A 22256-nucleotide genomic window follows, 5' to 3' on the forward strand; every position below is an offset into this window, starting at 1 on the left:
TCTGTATGGAGGAAGCTAACATAGCCCGCTTCCCTGCTAGACAAAGACCCTGTGATTTCCATATGTCATAGAATCTCCGTTTCGGTCTGACCGCATGTGTTTCTGCTCAAGTTTCAGCCTGTTGATCAAATGATTACGGTTTCTTTCCTCAAGCATTCTCTGTTAGGAAAAAGTCCCCATGTGTGACTAAGCTGTTGAACACTAGCAGGGAGTTGGGAGGGGAAGCAGACAAAAAGAAAACTCCTGGTAGAGTGTAGTAAGAAGGCTTGGAGCAAATTATAATCTTGAGCCTTGTACTGGGCTGTTTGCCATCTCTTTGCAGCTATTTTTGCTTGCAGCTTCTGTTTAGTTTACGTTACTCTCTAAAATTATTCCCCCACCAGTCTGGGATGCTGCTTCTGTACCAAACTGCGCTTTCAGCTTCTGCAAAGTGTGTTCCTTTAAACAGTAATAAGGAACCTACTTTCTCCCAATACAGGGAAATAGACTGACTCTGATCAAAATGAAACATTTAATATGAATAGGTATTTTGTATCTGATTGTTAATTTCAGAGAATAATGAAAAGGTATGAAGTGCCTCTGCGCCGTTCACTGTTTCTGTGCTTTTTCTGTAACCAGTGTTGTAGCATCTAGTCATTAGCATGTACTGTTGCTTGTGGTCCCACTGGGTTTGTTACATGCGTTTGCCATCCATAGCAAATAATACTTCAATCTAGTGATCTTTTTGCCTTATCAACTCAACATTGCTGAACACCTTGGCCAGAGGTGCATATATTCTTTGTCAGCACCTTGAGGTTAAACTTTCTGTTCTGCAGATGACTTTTTCCCCCCCCCCTCTTCTTCTTCCCGTGACCTTGGTTGTAACAGCGGATCTGTTTTGGGGGTTGTACTGTAATTAGATCTCTGGAATGGTCTAGGTTAAGAAAACAACTGGATCGTATCAGACTGGTGTCAGAATTTCACTCACACTATTTCCTGGCACTTAAAGTCTGAAGTGGAAAATTTTACCTTGCAGCCTAGTAAAAAGAAAGCCCCAGCCCTGTGCTCTACAGGAGCAAAAGCCATTAAGGAAACTAACGTTGGCTAATAAGTTGCATGAGCAATACCTGAAAAATTCAGTAAGTTGCAGTTAAACTAGGTTTTACTATTTTGAACGCTCCCTCAGGCTGTGCCTTGTCTCATTTCTGAAGTTCAACTACTCAAATAAATCATTTGGTGTGAGCAAACTCCATAAGGTGTATTGTGGGAATACCCCTCCCAGAAGGAAACCGTGTTGCCATTGGACGTAGTGTTTGCTGTAGTGAGTAGAGAGCAAGAGGTAGTGGAAGTTTCCTGAAATTAAAACATCAGTCATCTCCTGTAAATCTTTGATAAAATTCCGTAGAGTGCTGATTGATTCAGGTGTGGATTTTGTGTAATGGAGGACAATTTTGAATGTCTTAGAATTAACTAAATGGAACTGTGTAAAACCAGATTACTTTCAAGTATAATTAATGGCAGAAACTTTCTTTGCTTGGAAGATAATTTAAGTGCAAATTTAAATGGTTGAATTGTATTTCTTAATCACTTTCCTATGTCTAAATTCTTTTTTAAAGGTATAAAGATTGTCATACAGCCAGACTCTCAAGCAGTGCTCTCTGGCCAGATTGTCAAGCTGTGTTGTTGGGCAACAGGACACCCATTTGTACATTACCAGTGGTTCAAACAGGAAAAAGAGGTAATAGAGGAAAGAAAATTTATATATATACACATACACGTATGTATGTATATAAAATATGGTGAAAAGAATAGCTAATGGCTACATAAACTAGTTTATGATATTCGTGGTGTTAGATGGGAATTTCTCTCCAAAATTTTTTGAAGGCTCTTACTCTTAATTATAATGGGAGATGTTTGCTTCATCTACTAATAAAAATAGAAGTTGAATAAACGCTATAATGACCCTATCAATGTGTTAAAACAGTGAGGCGGTTCAGTGAATTCAGAGCACTTCTTCATCCTTGGAGACTAATCCTGAAAACTGTAAGTTTAGTTGTGTCTCAGCCTACCAAGAAATTTCACACCCTGAGGAGAAACTGCTGCAGTGGAATAAATGTCAGTCACCATTGGTTTTAGACAGATGGAAACTGGTTCCAAAGACTGAGCAACTGAAGGCCTGAACTCAGTGGTGTCACAGACTTGGGTAAAATACCGGAGTGTATGTGAGCCAGTATCTCTGGAGTTTGAACAGCAGCACTTATGCTCGTATTTCTTGTCCTGATTATCTTCCTACAAAATAAATAAATTCAGGAAGAGTTATTTAACCAGCTTAAAAGCTCAGAAGCCTCTTAAATAGATGCACATGAATAATGCCTAGAAGAAAGTCCCTCTGTAAGCTACTAAGTGTGTAGAGCAAGAGTTTCTCATCCAAAATTTTTAAGCAAGTACGAGAGTTGAGGCTGCTGTTAATAAATATTCTAATATTGAGGAGTTGCTGAATAAATATTCTAATATTTGATCCTAGTTTAGCTTAAATCAATCAAATCAAAGTATTTCTTGGTTCATGTGTGATTCAGGTTCCCTATGGTAATTCTCCAGAACTGGTTTTGAATCCAGTGAAAGTAAATGATGCTGGCTTCTACATCTGTCGAGTGAACAGTGAATCTTCATTTGCGTTCAGTCAGTGGGCACGACTAGAAGTTTGCGATCTCCAGGGTGCATCTCATGGTGAGTGGCAGAAGCTTTTTGTAGTGGGACATCTCTGTGTGGATTGTACCTTGAAGCTGAAGTCTGTTTTTCTCTAGAGTTCGAGTGAGCATTTATTGGATGAACATGGTCTTCTGAAAGTCTGCCTTCCTGCTTGTTAGAGAAACTCGGGTCCCCATCACTGTCTTGTGCAGACATGGGAGAAGGGTGATTAAAAGGGTGATACTCAATTATTGTGCTCTTGTACTGGCTACAAAAGCAGAAGAGAAACAAAGTTCCACAATAACAGCTTTTCAGTGCTTCAAGGAGTCTTACAAAAAGGATGGAGAGGGACTCTTTACTGGGTAGATAATGACAGGATAAAGGGGAATCATCTTAAACTAATAGAGGATAGATTTAGATTAGACATTAGGAAGAAATTCCTCACTGTAAGGGTAGTGAGGCACTGGAACAGTTTGCCCAGAGGAGCTGTGGATGCCCCATCCCCGGAGGTGTTCAAGGCCAGGCTGGATGGGGCCTTGGCCAACCTGATCTAGTGGGTAGCGTCCCTGCCTATGGCAGGGGGGTTGGAACTGGGTGATCTTTAAGGCCCCTTCCAACCCAGGCCATTCTATGATTCTATGAATAGCGGATAAGAATAGATAGAAAACAGTGTATTGGAATCCCTTGAATTCCTAAAGGATTCTTGTACTTTTTAACTTTTTTTTTTTTTTTTAACCTGAGCACAGACACAGTCTTTTATGCATGTTTGTCCTATGGGTTCTGGTCTGATAATCAGGAATTTTTGTCCACCACCTATTTGTTTTCTGCCTGTCTGAGAATAAAGATACTGGGTAAAGAAGAACTTGAGTTTCAGTGCTTTCCTGGCCACTAGAAAAAAGTCTTACCTTACACAGAAGCTCATAATACTTGTATGCTTAAAGCCTGGACACATAAGAAAACCTAGATTCTGTGGAAATGGAATGAGGGGTTAACTGCACTCCAAGCAAACAAGATAAGCACACTGATGAATGGAAAAGACTCTTTCCTTTCATTGTTGTCTTTGTTTTTTTGAAGGGAGCTTAATTAGTTTGCCTGAAAAGAAGATATGCATTTGTATTCAGCCTCAGCCACAAAACTTGACAGTGGGAGATGCTTTGGTATTAGAATGCAGAGCTGTTGGAAACCCAATTCCTCAATATCAGTGGTTCAGAAATGGATTTCCCTTGGCAAATGGGAGCAAAAATGTCTACATGGTAAGTTACTGCAGAGTGCTCTTGGGGGATTAATATGTAACCACCTTTAGCTTACTACATAAAGCTTCCTTGAAGAAAATAACTTTGTCATAGCCTTGATAACCTTTTATGCAAATACAGTTTCTAAGTAGCTATCCTGTTTTGTTACTCAAATGCCAATATGGCTCTGAGGCTCCAGGGTGCAAAATTGTAATCCTGAACATGTTTCAGGTGGTAGTCATGGGGTGGACAGCTACAGTGTATTTTGGATTAGAGAGATTTATTGACATAACAAAGATTAAGTACCAGTAAAAGTGAAAGCTTGTGTTTCTATCCCAGACTGCAAAGCTCTGTGATTTGTAAGATCTGTTACATTTAATGCTTAAAGCATCTCAGGCCTGTTAGGTGGATTTGCACTCTTTCTTCAATTCTTGAAAGCATTTCTAGAATGCATGCTGTTCGGCTTACTGTAGAATGAGGGTATCAGAAAATTGTGGATTTGTTTAGGTTTTGCTTTTAATTTTTACTGTTTCTTATGTGGGGGCTTAAATGAAGCTGATAAAGATATTCTTCTGGGGCCTGGCAGGATGACTGTGATTGTGCTCACCTAGGTAACTTGTGTGGACATGGAACATGGGGGAACATATTGGTGTCACGTGTTCAATGACCAGGAAGACCAAGACAGCAAGAAGATAGAAGTTGTTGTAGGTAAGGAGTTTTTCAGTTTGATAGAGGTCAGCTGATTTATCAATTTCTTCACTATCACTCGAACTTGCTTTTCAGACTTCTAGTATTAAGCCAAGCACGTAATCTTCTATATTTTTAGTTTATCCATTTGTTAAAATAGTGTTGCTTGCTGACAGCAAAGGCAATTTTAAAGTTCTGTAAGTTATAAAGTGCTTTGGGTTTTTACGGTAGCTAGCATAAAAATGCTACCACTTTTTGGCATCGCTAGTATGAGCGTAGCTTATCAACAGATGGTGAACTGTTTTCTTTATATTCTTGTTTTTGACAACAGTTTAAACCTCGATTTCATTAACATCTTGTTAGTGATTTGAACTGTGTTACACTGAGCTCTTTAGCAATCAGGGCAGGTGAGATTATTCACAGCAAGTGGAATAAATGGATATAAAACTGTTTAGGGGTGTGCATGTATTTGCAGTAAACTAAAGAGGAGATCTGTTTATATAGCTTCTAGATTTATCTGGGACTACTATTGCATAATTTATATGAAAAGTTCTTTCCTATCCTAAGACCATTCTAATACTCCTGAATTTTAGTAATAATTACTATACAGTATCACAGTCAGTGCTGAAAGATTTATACTGCTGTAAAATGAGCCAGATTACAGAGAAGCTTGGAAGTGACCTTTTTCTTCCATTTTGTGTGCTAACTCTCATAACTGAGAGCAATTGTCTTCCAATTTCCCCCCGCTTAAAACACAAGGAAGGAAATCTATGGCAGTGGAGTGCACAGAAGGTAAAGTAACTCTTTAGTTGTCAATCAATTTTTAAAGATTAATGATTGGGATGATGTATTACTAAGTGCATTGCTGAAAAGTATATGTGGGTTAAGAGCTTCAGTGTGCTTTAAAACACTGATGTGTGATGTAACGTTCCTTCTGCATGTGCTTCTCTCTTCTTTGCCTTGATAGCATGATCTAAAGCTTATGGGGGGAAAAAAAGCAAGCTTTCTTCTGCGATATTTTTTTTTTGATTTTTGTACTGTTTTTGTGCCCTGTACTTATAATTTCTGTTAAAACACAAAGATGTTGAGATCTCTTTAGCTGGGCTCCAGGAAGCAACATCCTTGCAAGAAAAACTTGGTATGTTTATGGACCTGGATGACCTTAAAGAGCTGAATAGAGCTGGTTCCACTGTCAGGTCTGTGTCTGCAAGAGGTGTTGCCAGCAGCCTTATTAGGTTGATTTCTTTTCTCCTTTGCATTGCTACCATGGGAAGAGTTGTATTGTGACCTTTATGTTGATGCTATCAATTAATTACTGAGACTCTTAAAGTCTGTAAAATTTACACAGCGGGGTATTATACATAAAGATGTAAGGCTGCTTACAGAAGCTGCCCTGCCCCAAGTTGATCTACCAGCAGTGAAGGAAACAAATGCATTTGTTTTGCAAGGCACTATAAACATCTCTTTACTCTTTTTTTTTGGAATTAAGCTGCTGTGCAACGTTTCTTGTTCAATCTTTAACTGGAGCTGATGTTCCCCTTTAGCTCCTTTGTTAAAGGTTTGACATTGTGAGGTTGTTGCGTACTAGTATGTACGAGTAACACAAATTTCAGCGTCAGCCACTTCCACAGCATAGCTTCTGTGACATCTCTTTGAGCCTTAACATGCTTTCTGGCTTGAAGAGGTGTCTACGTTACATGATAGAGCACTGTGCAGAAGCCTACTAGTTGTCTGTAATTCAACAAGCCTTTGAAGAAGAAGATAACCACTGTATTAACTGCTGGGGTCTGCACTCAAATTACAGTTTGCTTGGATGCAAGTTTGAAGGCCAGGTTGGATGGAGCTTTGCACAACCTGATCTAGTGGGAGGTGTCCCTACCCGTGGCAGAGGGGTCCTTAAGGTCCCTTCCAACCCAAACCATTGTATGATTCTAAGGTTGTTCTGCTACTAAGCTGCATTAAAACTCATGCTAGTTTCACTTCAGTTAACTAGAGTTTCCCGTGTGGATATATGAGCCTGCTCTTGGGGCTTGAAAGATCTGCCTAGTGCTCCGTTGTGTGGAGCAGGCCTGTTCCAAGAGACCTCTGGTGCTTCGTATAAATGATTTTTCTTTTTCATAGTTTCCAGTATTCTGAAAATAGATAGGTGAAACCTCTGATAGTTTAGAGTGTTTGAAAAATATATCTGAAAATTATATCCTTCTAAATATACGTGGCCTTACGAAGTAAGACTTCTTGCTCAGGATGTTGCTTTTTAAGCAGTCCTTAAAACATCTATTTTTCGCATGGCAGATTCTGATGTCTTGTTCCTTATTCATTCAAGCTGCTCGCATGCCTGTGGGCCTGAGGCATAGTATGTTTCTACCTCTGTTTTCAGCTATATTGTAATATTTTGTCTAGTATACCTTAGTATGATTCTATGATTCTAGTATTTTGATGCAGGATTTTCTCTTCTGTGCATGTGCAATAAACATAAAGTTAGATTTACAGAAATACAAAGCCAAAAATATTTTAGAAAGATAGCTTGTTTTCTAGGTTTTTGACTTTAACTAATAATGGCATGACATAGATATATTAATTATGTATGTATTAATAGAATATATATTTTTTGTATCTTGTTTAAACTATGAATTTTATTGGTGCTTTTCTTCACAGAAGATCTAAGTGATCTTCAAAAAACAGGTAAGTGCTATGTTTTGAAAAGCTTTAATTTCACATCTTCATTTCATGTTACAATTCAATGAAGCCTAGCTTGGTTACAATATTTAGTTTACATTTTTTGGATGTGTTTATAATTGGGGATTTATTAGTGACAGGTATCATGTTAAGGGCAGTACCACCTACTGGTCCCAATAAACCAACTTGAAGATATGCAATGAACCATAGAGTTGCTATTATCTTTTCAAAATCACACAAAGCTGCTCTTTTATACTGCATACATGCTTGTTATGTAAATGCAGAAGAAATCGTGTTTTGTTTTCTTGTCTGTGGCTTTGTTGAGCTCTAAGTTTTACTATGTTGCTGCTTTTGAAGATGATTACGGTGAATGAAGTATAAGATGTCTGGCTGTCACCAATGATAGATTGAGTTGGTATATTTCATAAATTCATGTTGGAGTGAGCTAATGTGACTTGAAGCCTGTTTGATATTTATTATAGAAACAAAAGTCTGAAATAATACCCTATCAGGGATTATCTCTGATAGTGTTCCTAAAATATCAAATCACAGAAGTCATAATTTCCTGGGTTAGACATCAAAGATACGTTTACTTCTGCCAAGGCTTAGTCACTGAAAGATAGTTCAGTAGTGTTGTCGTGACATGTTATCCAGGGTTAGGCTTTGCAGGGCATCGGCTTTACGATCCCTTTGTGAAGTACAAAATAAAAGATTTTTCACATATCCAATTGTCATCTCTGCTACTATCTCCATCTTACATATCTGCATTTCATTTGGAGAATATGAACTGTTTCAGACATTACTGAAAATGCTGACATGCAGTTTGTAAAATTCAAAATAAGTTTCTAATATTTCTTAATAAATAGGACTAGCCATTCATATCCTACTGGGGTATGTTTGCTGGGAGGAGGTCAAAGAAATCAGGTAAATAACAACAACAAAAAAGCACTTTTATTTTCTTAAAACCAGCAAAGAAATTAAGTTATTAAAGCCTTACTAGTAGACTGTTGCTGTATGGAACGTGCAGTTCACTTTTTGATGCTGACAACTATGACTGTACTTACTGATGATCTGTTCTTGTAATTGATTTCATGCAGACCTACAAGAACAATCAAGTGACAGACCTTTTGGTAAGTAGTTTTGCAGATGTAATGAACACTTGTATTTCTTATCTAGGAGATAAAGTTGCTTCTGAGTTTTGCTTTTTCTGCCATTGCTTATGAAATAACTTGTGAAATAGCTGCAGGGAGGGAGACGCCTGCATTTCTATAGCCCGTTATAATGTTTGGTTGCCCTTTGGCTAGTAAGCTGTGGTGAGGGCACCAGTATTTTTAGTGACTTGGTGGAGTGTCTGCGACTTCTTGCCTATTTCAGTTTACTGTTACAAATTCCTCTGGCTGTGACCTTAACAGGTGTGTTACACCATTATTTTGAATACTTCAGCGGTTGGAGATCGTGGCATTAGGGTGAGGTGAGAAAAGGGATTGGTGTTGTCTGTTACGAGAGTATGTTGTGCCCGCAAGCTCAGCTTCAACTGTGCACAGTGCATGGAGTTGTTGATCCTGAGCTGCAGCTCGCTGAGGTAGATGGATAGGATATGTGTTTTGAAGAACAGTTGGTGGGGATTTTTAATCATATTCTTAACTTTGCATCATAGACTTGAGTGTGGTCAGGTGTGTTGTCTTTGTCAGTGCCAAACCAGGTGGAAGGGCTGCCAGACTATGTCAAAATCTTACCTCTCTCAGGCTCTTCAGCATGAGGGGGAGTGTAAGTGCAGTTCTGGCTCATCTTTTCTAAATTGTATAGCAAACTCACACTTTTAAAAGTATTTTTCAAAACCAGTCTTCTACTGTCACTGTACATCTTTCTCTGCCGTTAAAATAGTCCACGCTGTTCAAGACTTTGAAGGTTTTTCAGCTGCAAGAATGTTAAAAGTGAGTTGGGAATCTTGCTAAAGGAATTGAAATGTTAGATGCTGAGGCTATGGACAGAGGATGCCTCCTGGGTATGTGGGGTTACTGACTCCGAAGCAGATTTGGGGCAGTCATATGATCCTATTTGCAACCGGAGCAGTAGGACAGTAGTTCCTTTTGGAGAGGAGAAGTAACAAATAAACCAGAGGAGAAGTGCCTTGCTTTGAATAAATGCCTTTCTGTACCTTGGCGTACAATTTTTGGATAAAAATGAGACTACCTGTCTCTGAAGCACTTCTTTCAATGTAAATTTTTTTCTTCAGTTTCATAGCTGCTCTGTTTACTCGGGACAGAAATACTTCTGGCTGTATTAAAATCAGCATGAATGTATCTCCAGCTATAAGAATATCATTAGGCTTCCCTCCCAGTTTTTAAATTCCTCTTCTCTCAGTTTTTAACTACAGCAACAGAAGAAGAGGCCTAACGAAATGGGACCTTTTGTTTAGCAACCAAAGAAACCTTAACAAACAGAAAAAAAATGACTTCACTTCTGACCTAAATAAAGTTTTCTGTTATTTAAGTAAAAGCTTCTACTTAAAACATACCATGTTTTAGCAAGATGTGAATGTAGGAGTTGGAGATATGAAAGTGGTCTTTTGTGTGTGAGATGTTTTTTTTTTTTGTTTTGTTTTATTTTTAAGAAGCACGAGATTTTTTGAATCTGCAGGTTCCTTTCAGTTGTCATAATGCTGGCCTGGGGGGTGGGAGTGGTGGAGTATAACCGGCTATAGCTTTAGCAACTTGCCTTAAGAATTTCCATGTTTATTAAATTTCCCTCTGTATGGAGGAATTCAGTAATTGTGCTTTCAGGAAAAGTTAAAGAAATGACATATAGTCTTAGTGACTCACTTCTTGATAAATTATCCTGTCTTAGATGCCTCACGTTTCAGATATGTTGACTGTCAGAACATGCTGAAATGTTTCTTTGTTCTTTGAATGAGAATTGAGTTGAGCTGTATAGTTGATACAGAATGACTTGCAAATATTGTGCCTGAAGTGATGTTGGATACTATTGTTGCTTTGGAATAAATTAAATTTAAGGTATTGAATCCAGGGAATACAACAAATGTGCTGCGGTTTTGTTTTTCCTTTGTCTTTGCAGCAACAGACAAAGTAGCTCTCTTAATTGGAAATATGAACTACTGGAATCACCCCCGACTCAAGGCTCCGATGGTGGATGTCTATGAATTGACCAACTTGCTAAGACAGATGGATTTCAAAGTTGTTTCTTTGCTGGATCTTACTGAGTCTGAGATGCGAAATGCCGTGGATGAATTTCTGCTTCTCCTCGACAGAGGAGTATATGGTAAGAACATGTGGGATCCCTTCTGAAATAGGTCAGTTTCATGATATGTGAAACACACAAACATCATATATCTACCTCTACCAGTTCCCTGAATGTGGCAATAAAACAAACTTCATTGCAAATAGCATGTATGTAGAGTGGGAAAAGTCAAAGGATATGCTGGTGGCTGTGTTTGACTTTGGTTTAAAAGCATTAATGTTACTTTATTATTGGAACAGATAAAATCTTTGAACTTTTTTCTTTAACTACACCTAAAACTGCAGTGTACTTCTGTGTTCGATACTATCAGTGTGTTTGTCTGCCAACAGCTGCTGCATCTGTGTAGTGTATTTGACAACGTACTCTGCAGAAAATGCACATTTCTGCTGATCTTATAAGCAAGAGCAAGAACGGTCTGTGTCTTCTGTATTACTGTGTTACGGCTAAGAGCTCGTAGCAGAGTAGTCAAAAATGTGTAACTGCAGTATGCAAGACTACGTGTAGTCTTGAACAGCAGACCATGCTGCTCTTAAGAGACCTTTTAAATACCTTCTTCTTAAACACCTTCTCTGTCCTCCTTCCCCCTTTCCTGTGCCTGCAAGTTACTGTTTTGGTTAAGGTTGACCAGCCCCTTGGTGTGTTCGGACTCCTAGTTTGCACTTCTGCTGAGGAAGTGGGGAACAGCCAGAAGTACAGCATGCAGTATGTTCTGAACTTGCTCGTGGGACTGGGACCTTTCTGTTCATCCTCTGTCTTTCTACTGGCTGTCTACAGACTGCTCTTTCCTTCTGGACTTCCATCCTTCTGGAGCTCTTTGGGAGGGGCTGCTATGCTCTCTTAGTCCTTGCTCACCAGATCTTTAAAGAACAGAGGAAGAGGTGTGCTTTTCTCTGCCTTGACAGTAAGCTGCACTCTGATACCAGGTGTGTTGGGAGTTGGGGGGGTGGGGGGGGAATCATGTTTTGTTCTCTTCTCTTTCTGCCAAATTTTCAGGTTAAGTAGAAATCCTTATTTTTTGGATTGCAGGTTTCTTTCAGTTGTCATGACACTGGCCTGGCAAGCACAGAGTTTTTCATAAAGTCCTTAAGAGGGAGTGAAAAAGTTCTGCAAACCTGAATTTCTACTCCAAACTCAGATACAGCTATTGTTTCACAGCTTTGTGGACAGTCTGAATGCAGAGTGTAAAACTCAGCCTTTCTGCGCACATTATGTGGGAAACTTAATACACAGTTACACTGCTTAAGCAGGCAACAGCCCTCTAAATTGCACCATCGCTTTAATAATTGTTCTGCAACATCTTATCAGTATTGAAGTTACAGGAGTACAAATTAAGCATATTGAAAGGTGTGTGTTTAACACATCTCTTTTTTTCCCCTATGTTCTTGTTAATTGGAGTCACATTTATTTATAAGATACCTGTAACATAATAATAATTTTAAGCTGTCCTCTACCTATTGCATAGGAGTTGCCGTCTTCTGGGATGAAGACTAACCAATCAAGTCTGATACATGTTGTTACTGCTGGTCTGCACTGATTCTTAGATGATTAGGCAAGACAAAGAATTTATGAATAAGCCTGACTTTGAGAGAAAAAGCACAAGGGTGGAACTGGTGGCTGTGCTGGCTGGGATGTGATGGAATCGATCCACTCAGCAAAAAACCATAATGCCTTAGGTGGAAAAGGCCTACAATGACCCAACTTGGATTGGAAAAAAAAATGTTTTGGTGGGCTCTGAGGAGTTTGCTGCTGACTGCCCCTACCTTTGTCATTTTTTCTAAATGCTGTTTGCATAAATGACTAGAAATCCTTTAGAACAGAGATCAGAAAGCTCATCCAATTGTACTGTTTAAATTGTGGAACTTTTTATAGTAATATCCAGTCAAGAAAACATTGTTCAATTCTTTTTTGTAACACAAGGTCAAGTTATTTCTTAGTATGACTTTTTAAATGGTGTGTTACCTGATGCTCTGTGCAGAACTGGATGATCTGACATTTGGGCATTTACATCGGAGCCAAAACTCGTATGATATGGAGACTAATTATGGCAGTAAAGTTTAGTAGACTTTCTGGTAGCTGTTTTCTCATTTTGTACCCTGGGGAATAGATGTGCTCATGCATTTGAGTGAGCTTTTAGATTCTTGCACCTTCTCGTTTTTTTTTCTGTAATTGTTGACAAGAATTTAGAAAATAAAGTACTGAAAGGCATTAATAAGTTTCTCACCAGCAACATATGAAAGCTCTTAAAAGCCATGTTTTGGCAGCTATATTTTCCCAGCAAGTTGATATTTCTGAAAGAAAAGCAGAGTGTTCTTTCAGTAGTGTTTGACAATAACTACTTTGTGATCGCTTTGTTCTTTCTGGATAGTGTCTACTAATGTCTTAAAGCATATAAAAGATGCTGTCAGGGCACAAATAGATGATGATTTATTGCGTTTTTAGTGGGCATAGCTCCAAACAGAAGCATAGCAGATACTTGTGCTCAGTCCTTGTTACACATACTTGTGATGCCTAATATGACATTGGGTAATTGCTGCTTACTGCCAGGAAAGTGGCATTTCAGATATTGTTCCTTAAGAGCAAGACTAGTAAACAACATGATGATGATGGTCTCCTCTAATGTCTTAGTTTATGTTGTTTTAAATGTAATGTGCAATTAGTATTCTGTCCTACAAAGGACAAAAGCATAAACCCATATGTTTTAAAGACTAATAGTAGTTCAGCTTTTTTCTTTACAAAAAAAAAAAAAAAGGTGCTGATATCACTTAAACGCTGACGTCTGTGAGGAACTTGAGCCTACTTAAAATTGTTGTGCCAAAGTGTCTAATGAGGCCCTCCAAACATGTTTGCTTACTCTGGGTATGCAGAGGCTTATTTCTGATCTTGAGCTCAACAGATTAACTGTTGAAGGTACTTATCAACAAAAACCACGCTGCAGTTGTCTACTCAATGGAAGAAAAAAAAAAAAGAAACGTAGTTATTTCTGAAATATTCCTATTCATTGAGAAAACGCTCTGATAAATCGTGTTCATGCCCTTTCCAATACTTTTTCTACTGCAAAAAGACAGCATGCGTCTCTGTGTATTCAGTTCATGTTACGGTAGGATGAAGGTCAAGGCACTTTTGCTTGCTTGACTTCGTGTTCTGAGTGCTCTGTAACAACAAAAAATTCCTCCTGCACAAATGGTGTCGAGGACAGCTGTCCCAAAACTGAGAATGGAAATGGCATGAATCTGTGGTGCTTTATCCAGGTATTTTGTAGCTCTGGATGCTTGTCTTTGCTCCGGAGCTTTTTTGCAGGTTGGCGGGTGCTTATTTGCAGCTGCCATTCAGAGTGTGCTACAAAAGCCTCGCTGATCTGACGCGAAGGAAACAGCCCTCAGGGTGCTTGCAGTCACATGGAGTAAAAAACTTCAAGTTGGCATCAATTTTTTTCTCTCTCTGTTATTGTAAAGACAACATGGTATTCTTAGCACAGTGCCCCGTGAGAATGGAGCCGTGACTGCTGCAGTGCAAACTCCAGTGGCAGCAGGCAAAAAGCTGAGGAAAGCTGGAGGTCACCAGCTAGAGCAGTGGCTGGGTTGGTGCTGTATGGTACAGGCATCTTGGCCACTGCTCCCGTGAGGTGAGCCAAGTCCACGTGCCATCAGTTGAGTTGGGCAGATCTGGTGCTGGGTTTCCATAGGCCTTTAGCAGTTATTTCCTTGTTTTGGATGGACAGGTGCATATGTCTATTGTTACTTATTGTCTGCATTCAAAGTGGTGGCATGTCCTGTTAGGAAGCCATCTGACAGCGGACTTTGGTTTGCCCTCATTTAGCGTAATCTGCGGGACATGTTGGAAAAGGGTAACTTTTAGCTGTGGGGAATAGTACTGTTAGGATTTTATTGCTTCATGTATAATATATTCCAATAGTCCATATCCACTATTCCTTTCTAATTGATTTCTTAATTAAAGAAAGCAAGTTGTTAACTTCATTGTTAGGAAGCAAAACAATCCAATGAGAAGGCAATGGGAACGTAAGTAAATGTTCTGTTTTAACATAGCTACAACTGATTAATTTGGGCTTGAAAAACTTAAATCGAAGTATTTCAAAGATGTTACCTTTGTGTTTTTTCTGCAATTTTTTTCTTGATTTTAACATAGTTGTTTTCAGTTTTTGCAAGGCTCACTGATATGTTCTTAAATTTAACACACTGGTTTCCTTCAGTCAGTCCAATTACTTACCTAATGTATGCTTAGATATATAATCTCAAATACATCCTCGATTTAGGTCCAGATCCAAACTCTGTGGAAAAGAAATTTAGGAGTCCCTTTCACTTAGGGCGTGACACGAGATCATTGACAGTGGCGCTTCATTTTTAACTTGTTTGAAACTAATGTTTTAATCACACGTTTAAAATTCTGTGCCCTTTAGACATTTATAACAGTTTGATTTAATTAAAAGGTCATTTTCCAAGACTTTGGAAGGAGAATAGCCATTAAGCTCTTGAAGTGAAGCCTTAAGTCCTGGAGTTTACCTTGTATGCACTTGCTTGCTGCTTATCTTGACTATGCAAGTTTCCCATAAAAAGAAATTGAGCACTGCTGATTGAATGGAGCAGTTAGCAAGGTCTTGGCATAGGTGCTAATGACTTGAGAACTTACAAGTAAAAGAAAACGCAAGGCTTAGTTTGAAGGGATATAGTTATATCTTGGTATTCCTTTACAGGACATGCAGGGCTGTGCAAGAGAAGTATTTTCAGTTGCTGTAGCTATCAGTAACGAAAAGGGAGAGCATGTAGCATGCCTACCTACGCAAGCTGAATTGAATATTGATCTTTTAGTATGTTAGGGCGAGGTTTGTTTTTAGTAAATATTCAAGTTTTATTGTGATACTAAAAGCAGCTGTGAAATTTGTAGGAATAAAGGCATAACAAGACCATGTCTACAGTTAGCATAAATTGTCATGTCTCTGCCGACTTTGATTCAGTTGCTGTGCTATGTACTAATTAAAGATCTGACCCATGGACTTATTTGTATAGATAAATAAAAACTCCTCTTAAAAAATGAAACTTGCTGATAAGCAAAAACAGCACTGGGAACAGACAACAGGAAAATTTAATTGAATCATACAAGCTTCTGGCAACTGCATGTTTTGGCAGAAGAAGGCATTAGTTCCAAGATAGTCTAATTTTACTGCAAATTGATGTGACCTTAATGTTTCATGTTTTAATTCATATATGAATTAAATCTAAGTTATAGATTGTAGTTCCCTTTTCAGAATTACAAAGAGCTTTTTTAATTACATGATTTATTTTCTTTATATAAAATTGTTGTGTGCTTTTTGAAGATTTTAAATCTTCAAAACTACTGTAGCCTTACGTATTGACACATGAAGATGATTGGAGGATAATTTGTTGTGTCTAGGTAAGAAATTCTTTGTTTAGCAGAGGCACAGGAGTTATGGGTTCATGCAACTGTAAAGAGAGATAGATGTCATCAAATAAAAATGAGTTGTTGGTAGTTTGGTAATACAAATGTGCTCCGGAATCCTATCAAGCATAACCACTGAATAATATTTTTTTTCCCCTATAAATCTAAAAAAAAAAAATTGAAAAATGCTGTCATAGTGTAAAACAGCTATTGCTTTTTTTCTTGTTAAGCTAATTTTAAGAATTGCCAATGATAATAGTAAGTTTAAAAAGAAAAGAGAATAGTTTGCAAGGTGACAATTTCTTCCTTCTACAAAAAAAAAAAAAAATCCAACCAAACTGTTCAGGGTTATCTTTTCTGGCTGTAAAATCTGCACTGACTCTTAGCTATACAAAGCTTTGTAGTTGCACATGTGGAGAAGCTGTTTTACAGTTGGCACGGTTCCTTGCTTATATCTGTGAGTTATATATAGTAGATAACAGATTGTTTCTGTTAGAGGTCATAACTCTACTTAAAGCACTTTAAGAGTATTTAGCTATCTTCATTTGTGTGATTGATATAAATATCTAATTGATTCTGTTTCATGAGTTGAAAATTGTTTTTTTTCACTTCTCTGCGCATTGTGAAGTTGATATTACTTTTTTTTTTCCTCCTCCTCTTCCTTCCTGTTTTAACAAAGGCATATTGATACCAAAAAACCTACTTTGAGTAGCTTGAAGGATATTAATCTCCCGCAGACACATAGTGTGCATGAGGTTTTTTAACGTGGTAAAATTGATGGGAACGTTCCAGTGTACTCTTGAGCTGTGTTTTCAGTTAAATCTGTTTGATCTCTCAGGTTTGTTGTACTATGCTGGCCATGGCTACGAAAACTATGGAAACAGTTTCATGGTTCCTATTGATGCTCCAAATCCCTACCGATCTGCAAACTGTCTGTGTGTACAAAACATCCTCAAATTAATGCAGGAAAAAGAGACGGGGCTCAACGTATTCCTGTTGGATATGTGTCGGAAAAGGTATAATCTAATCTAATAGTTCATGAATAGTGAGAAGTATTGTTAAATGTTTGAGGGGTGTTTCTGGTTCGTGATAGAGGGGGAGAGAATATAATGATAGTAGTTTCAGGAACCAGCTGTGAAGTTCAGTTTATTCACTGCAGTAAGAGATTAAAATGCAGCCTACTTTTAAAATGAATGAATGAAATTGAACAGTTGCTTTGGGAAAATAGCAAAGGATCTTGAGGGAAAGCTGGACTTTAAGCTTAGGAGAAATCTTTAATCTGGGCTGAGTATACACTGTTCTTGAACGTTCCTGGTTCTGAAAATCTACAGCCTGCACCTGAGCCTTTTTAAAGTCAATAGAATTTATTCATAGGTTTATTTTGTCTTTGGCCTTGGATGGATATATGAAGCTGGGGACTAGACTTTCCATTTCTATGTGCAGATGCTTGCCTCTTGATTTGAATGACATCTATTTCTTCCCTTTTTTTGGTTGTTGTTTAAAAATTATAAAGCATCAGTGTTACTAGATAAAAGTGAAATTAGGCATCTTAAAGAAGAAGAATGACCCTTTTCCCCTTGCATCGTTAACCATCTTTATCAAATCAACTGGTTCATCACATTTTTTCTAAATGAAGTGCTGTTTTCTTTACATGTTCAGAGAATACTATGTCCTATTAAACTTACACTTGAAATTAGCTTTTCAGTCAGCACCTCTGAAAACTGGTCTCTGTGGAATTTTTCATAATGGAAAATTGCTAGTGCTTTAATGTTCGTGGAGTCTTTAAACTTCACTGCTAATGAAATGCCAGTGACCCAATTCAGGTTCACAATCTGCTGTGCAATTAGCTGCATAAGCCTCATGTTAACTGTACAGACACCATCATGTTTTGAAAGACAGAATACGGTTTTCGTTATAACCTAAAGTGGCTGGTTATAAGACATTTTTGCAGAGATTTTAGCCAAACTAACAATGTATTGGTTAATACATCATTCCCTCATCTGGTTAACATGTGATATTTGACTGTCTCTGACTTGTCTTCATGAAGAGTGTTGATGGTGCTGATTTTTGTCTGGGAGGATTGACTCTAAAACTGTGGGAGAAAATAACGTTTCTAAACTATGCTGGTTTGATATTTTGAACAACTGTGGAGTTGGTTACTATTATTAGTTCTCAAAATATTCTTTTAATTCTTTTGTTTATTGCAGAAATGAATATGATGATACTATACTTATCTTAGATGCTCTGAAGGTTACAGCCAACATTGTTTTTGGATATGCCACGTAAGGAAGCTTCTCGTGCTGTGCTATGGATATTTTGAAGCCAGAAGATATCACTGAGATTTTGTAGCTAATCTTTTACAGAAAATACCAACTGTGTTAAGGGACTGATAACTTGTATTGGCATCTGTATCCTCAGACTATCTTTTTGACTTCATTCTTTGAATGATTCCATGGTCTACTGATCACGGATATCCATACATATTCCTGGTATTTAATGTTCCCATTCAGGTATAAGGGACTGCCAGTGAGAGAACCGCATTCAGCAAATCAGAAACTGCTGGACAATATTTCTGATTATTTTTAATGGCTACTTGTAGGAATGCTATAATTATCTAAATACTACTTGTTAGAGATTTTAAAAGCACACAGAATGAAAAAGCAAATTTTACCCTCAAACCCATAATGTTTGTGCTGATGGGGAAGTGGGAGTTATGTCTTGTGTGTTCCTAATGGTACTTACCATTCTGTGCACTTGTACAGGAAGTCAAGTACTGTTGAGGGACTGATTAACTTTAACCTACCTGCTGTACCCTCTGCAGTTATGTCTCCTCTGCAAATGCAAGTTAAATTTATATTAAAAAATGTATACGTATATATTAGATAAATTAATCAGTTTTTGGAAGAGTGGCATGTAGACTGTCCCTGCTTTTTTGATTCATATAGGTATAATACGTAGTTATACCTGCAAATGAAATTGCTTGAAGAGGTTACTTTGCAGATATCTGTATAACTTCTCGCTATTAGTTTTCAAGTCATGTGCAATACCTATTGAACAGAAATAGTCAAGAGCTTTAGTGAAGTCTTCCATGAGCGATTCAAGCCTCTCACATAAACAGCTGATATTGCCTCTGGTCTATGGCTTAGTTGTAAGTGAAATCTTCCCCAGATTAGTTGCTTGCAAATGAAGAGCAGGTTGACCTTAAACCTGCTGTGTAAGGGCTTCTTTCTCCCATTCCCAAATGTTACTCCTTTTGTCTTCATGTTGATCTTAGTCACACAGCTGTTGCAGTGTGGTTTTTGGTTTTTTTTGTTTGTTTGTTTTTTCCCTTGTCACTGGTTGTCTCTCGTAGGTGCCAGGGAGCAGAAGCTTTTGAGATTCAGCAGTCAGGGCTGGCCAATGGAATTTTCATGAAGTTCTTGAAGGAGCGTCTGTTAGAAGACAAGAAGATTACTGTACTGCTTGATGAGGTTGCAGAAGGTGAATTGCAGCTTACTACACTAGCCGTCTTCTCAGCCTGTCTTACTAAAAACTTCTTTGCTTAACTGTCGTTCTTCTCATGGCGAATGTTACACTGCTTTAGCTTTGCCTGCACCCATTTTCCCTGTGCTTCTCCAGATGTTATCTCTTACTGCTTAGTCTATACTATCAGGTTAATGTCCCATGCTGTAGATATCATGATGTGTGACGTTATCTCATGCTTGAACTCAGAGTGCAAAGACTGAGAGCATGATGGCAGCTTCTGTTGGAATTTGGAGTGGAAGTCCTTCTCCCAACAAGTAAACAGGAGGGTGAGGAGGGAGATAATATAGGAGGCAGATAAGTCCTGTGTTAAGACATAGAACTGGCAGCCTCTAAAAGATCTGAGGACTGCACTAAACAAAATACAAATGCAGCACATAGTGCTCCCACTGCTTGAGAGCTCCAGCTGTTCAAAAGAAGTGTGTCTGCACTGGTTGTTTCAGTCAGCTTGTGTGTCCGCGTTTGGTAGCATGAGGAAAAATCGTGTCAGGCAATGAGACAACTGATATGAGCATTACCAGATACTGGGTCTTAGTGAGTACAGTGGTACACTGGTGATACTTGGAAATGTTCCAGAGGATTGTTCACATTAAAAGTGCTGTATGTAAATGATGAACAGTGCTTGCACAGCATCAAGGCCTTCTCTGTTCCTGACTCTGCCCCACAGTGAATAGGTTTGGGGGTGCGCAAGAGGTGGGGAGGGGATACAACCAGGCAGATGACCTGAGCTAACCAAAGAGATATTCCATACCATATACAGTCACGCTCAGCAATAAGAGAGAGGAAGAGGTTTAGGGAAGTTAGCTATCTTTTGCTTGGGAACTAGCTGGGCATTGGTCTACGCAGGGGTGGTGGTGGTGAGTGAGTGCCTTTGTATCGCTTCTTTTTTTTTCCTCTTTCCACTTCTCCTTCCCTTATTAAACATGTTTTAATTTTTATCTCAAGCTTTCTTGCTTTTATGCTTCCTTTCCTTCTCCCTTTGTCCCACTGGAAGTGGGTGAGGGAGTAAGCAAGCAGTTGTGTGGTGCTTAGCCATCTACCAGGGTTAATCCACAACATCTTATGAATAAATAACTGAAAGGAGTACTTCTGAAACTACAAGTTGGTATCAAAGTGTTCATACTGTCATAACCATAGCAGCTATACAATGTAGCAGTGGTATAGTTGATTTATTTAGAATTTCAGCAGCAATGATCTTGAGAGAAACTATGCATCTTGTTTTTAGATATGGGCAAGTGTCACCTTACCAAAGGCAAGCAAGCTTTGGAGATCCGCAGCAGTTTGTCTGAGAAAAGGGCATTAACTGATCCCATTCAACAAACCATATCTTCTGCAGAGTCTATGGCACGGAACCTACAGTGGGCTAAAGCTCATGGTATGGTGTGATCTACCTTTAGGTGATACTACTTGAATGGTGGGAATGTCATATTAGGATGTTACATCACTTGAACTAAAATAGTTCCCTCAAAAATAAGAGGAGGATTTAATTATCCTTTATAATCTCTAGTCCATAAGCCATACTTCTGAATAGAAATTGAAGAAATTCAAGTTCGTATCTTGATGTTCATTAGTGTGTTCTGATGTTATAAATGTTTGTGTTGTGAACCTGAAATTTATTGTGCTGTCACGTTCAAAGTTTATTATAAAGCTATCTCTGTGTCTCTTGAATATAGGATACTGTATTAACCTTACTGATTTGATTACAGATACGTAAACATATTCTTGGGTCAGTATTCTATATCTTAGTAGCATTAGATGTTGCCTTGCTAGTTGCATGGTGATTTGAAAGAAACCTTGGAATTGGAAGATTGGAAAGAAGATATGTAAGCGATAGGTAGAGGGAGTACACAAGGAGAAGGTCTGTATCTTCTAAAGGTTTTTAATATTCCCAAAGAGTAATAATAGAAAATACATATTCTTATTTAGAATGTAATGATGTGTTATTTACTTGCAGAGCTTCCAGAAAGTATGTATCTCGAATTCAAATGTGGTGTTCAGATTCAGTTGGGGTTTGCAGCCGAGTTTTCCAATGTCATGATAATCTACACGCGAATAGTAAAGAAGCCACCTGAAATAGTAGTTTGCAGAGCCTACGTTACAGACTTCGCACTTGTAAGTGCTTCCCGTAGGTGTCTCGGTGTGATCTTCCTCCACTGAAGTTGAAAACTGTCAGGTCTGTCCATGTCAAACTGCACCTTTTGTAATAAAGTGAATCTAAAATATTGAAACCAGGTGCTTACATGACTGTCTCTGTACATATACAGTGACACATTTTTATGTATTTTCATATGTGGTCATCTTTTTCAAAGTTGCCTTTTTATTGTCATTATAATATTAGGTAGTTATATTTAATTAAATGAGTTAAATGTCAATAGCTCCTTTTGGGGCCTACAGCATGTCTACCTTGCAGTACAAGGTTTCTTAGAATTTAGTGTTTTCTTTACACCTGGGTGATCTTTCTGGTTCCGTTGGTGTTACTCAGCTCAGTGCAGTAAGGTGAAGGACAAAACTGGAAGTTCCTTAGGTGCAGGAAACCTTTTCTGATGTTTAATAAACAGGACACTTTTGATGCTTTGTGAAGAAATTATTTCAGTTAATGTGCATAAAGATGTGTCTCTGTAGCCCACAAAATTGCTGTTATGGTACTGTACTTCAGCAGATTTCAAAGGAATCGTCAGCAGAAGAGGGTAACCTAAACAAATAACCTCTTCTGCCTGTGACTAATAGTGGTTTCAGCAGCTTTTGCAAGTAATCCAAGATGGGTGTTTTCTTTCCTTTTAAGAAGAAGCAAATGCTGACTTT

General features: G+C 38.3%; 1 protein-coding gene across 2 annotated transcripts in view; it reads left to right on the top strand.

Annotated features, from left to right (window-relative positions):
- MALT1 (MALT1 paracaspase) overlaps positions 1-22256 on the top strand; it is a 30530-nt gene that overhangs the window by 3133 nt on the left and 5141 nt on the right. The window contains exons 3-15 of one of the 2 annotated variants that reach the window (XM_080571936.1): positions 1596-1717; positions 2556-2706; positions 3742-3920; positions 4511-4607; positions 5346-5378; positions 7242-7268; positions 8360-8392; positions 10338-10541; positions 16771-16948; positions 18140-18214; positions 19285-19412; positions 20680-20829; positions 21409-21566. In XM_080571936.1, the coding sequence (XP_080428062.1) occupies positions 1596-1717; positions 2556-2706; positions 3742-3920; positions 4511-4607; positions 5346-5378; positions 7242-7268; positions 8360-8392; positions 10338-10541; positions 16771-16948; positions 18140-18214; positions 19285-19412; positions 20680-20829; positions 21409-21566 (1535 nt within the window). The remainder of the gene's footprint in view (positions 1-1595; positions 1718-2555; positions 2707-3741; positions 3921-4510; positions 4608-5345; positions 5379-7241; positions 7269-8359; positions 8393-10337; positions 10542-16770; positions 16949-18139; positions 18215-19284; positions 19413-20679; positions 20830-21408; positions 21567-22256) is intronic. The other variant, XM_080571937.1, reaches the window with a different exon arrangement.

This window comes from Anser brachyrhynchus, assembly GCF_964034855.1.
Source record: "Anser brachyrhynchus genome assembly, chromosome: W".
In the NCBI taxonomy this organism is placed as follows: Eukaryota; Metazoa; Chordata; class Aves; order Anseriformes; family Anatidae; genus Anser; species Anser brachyrhynchus.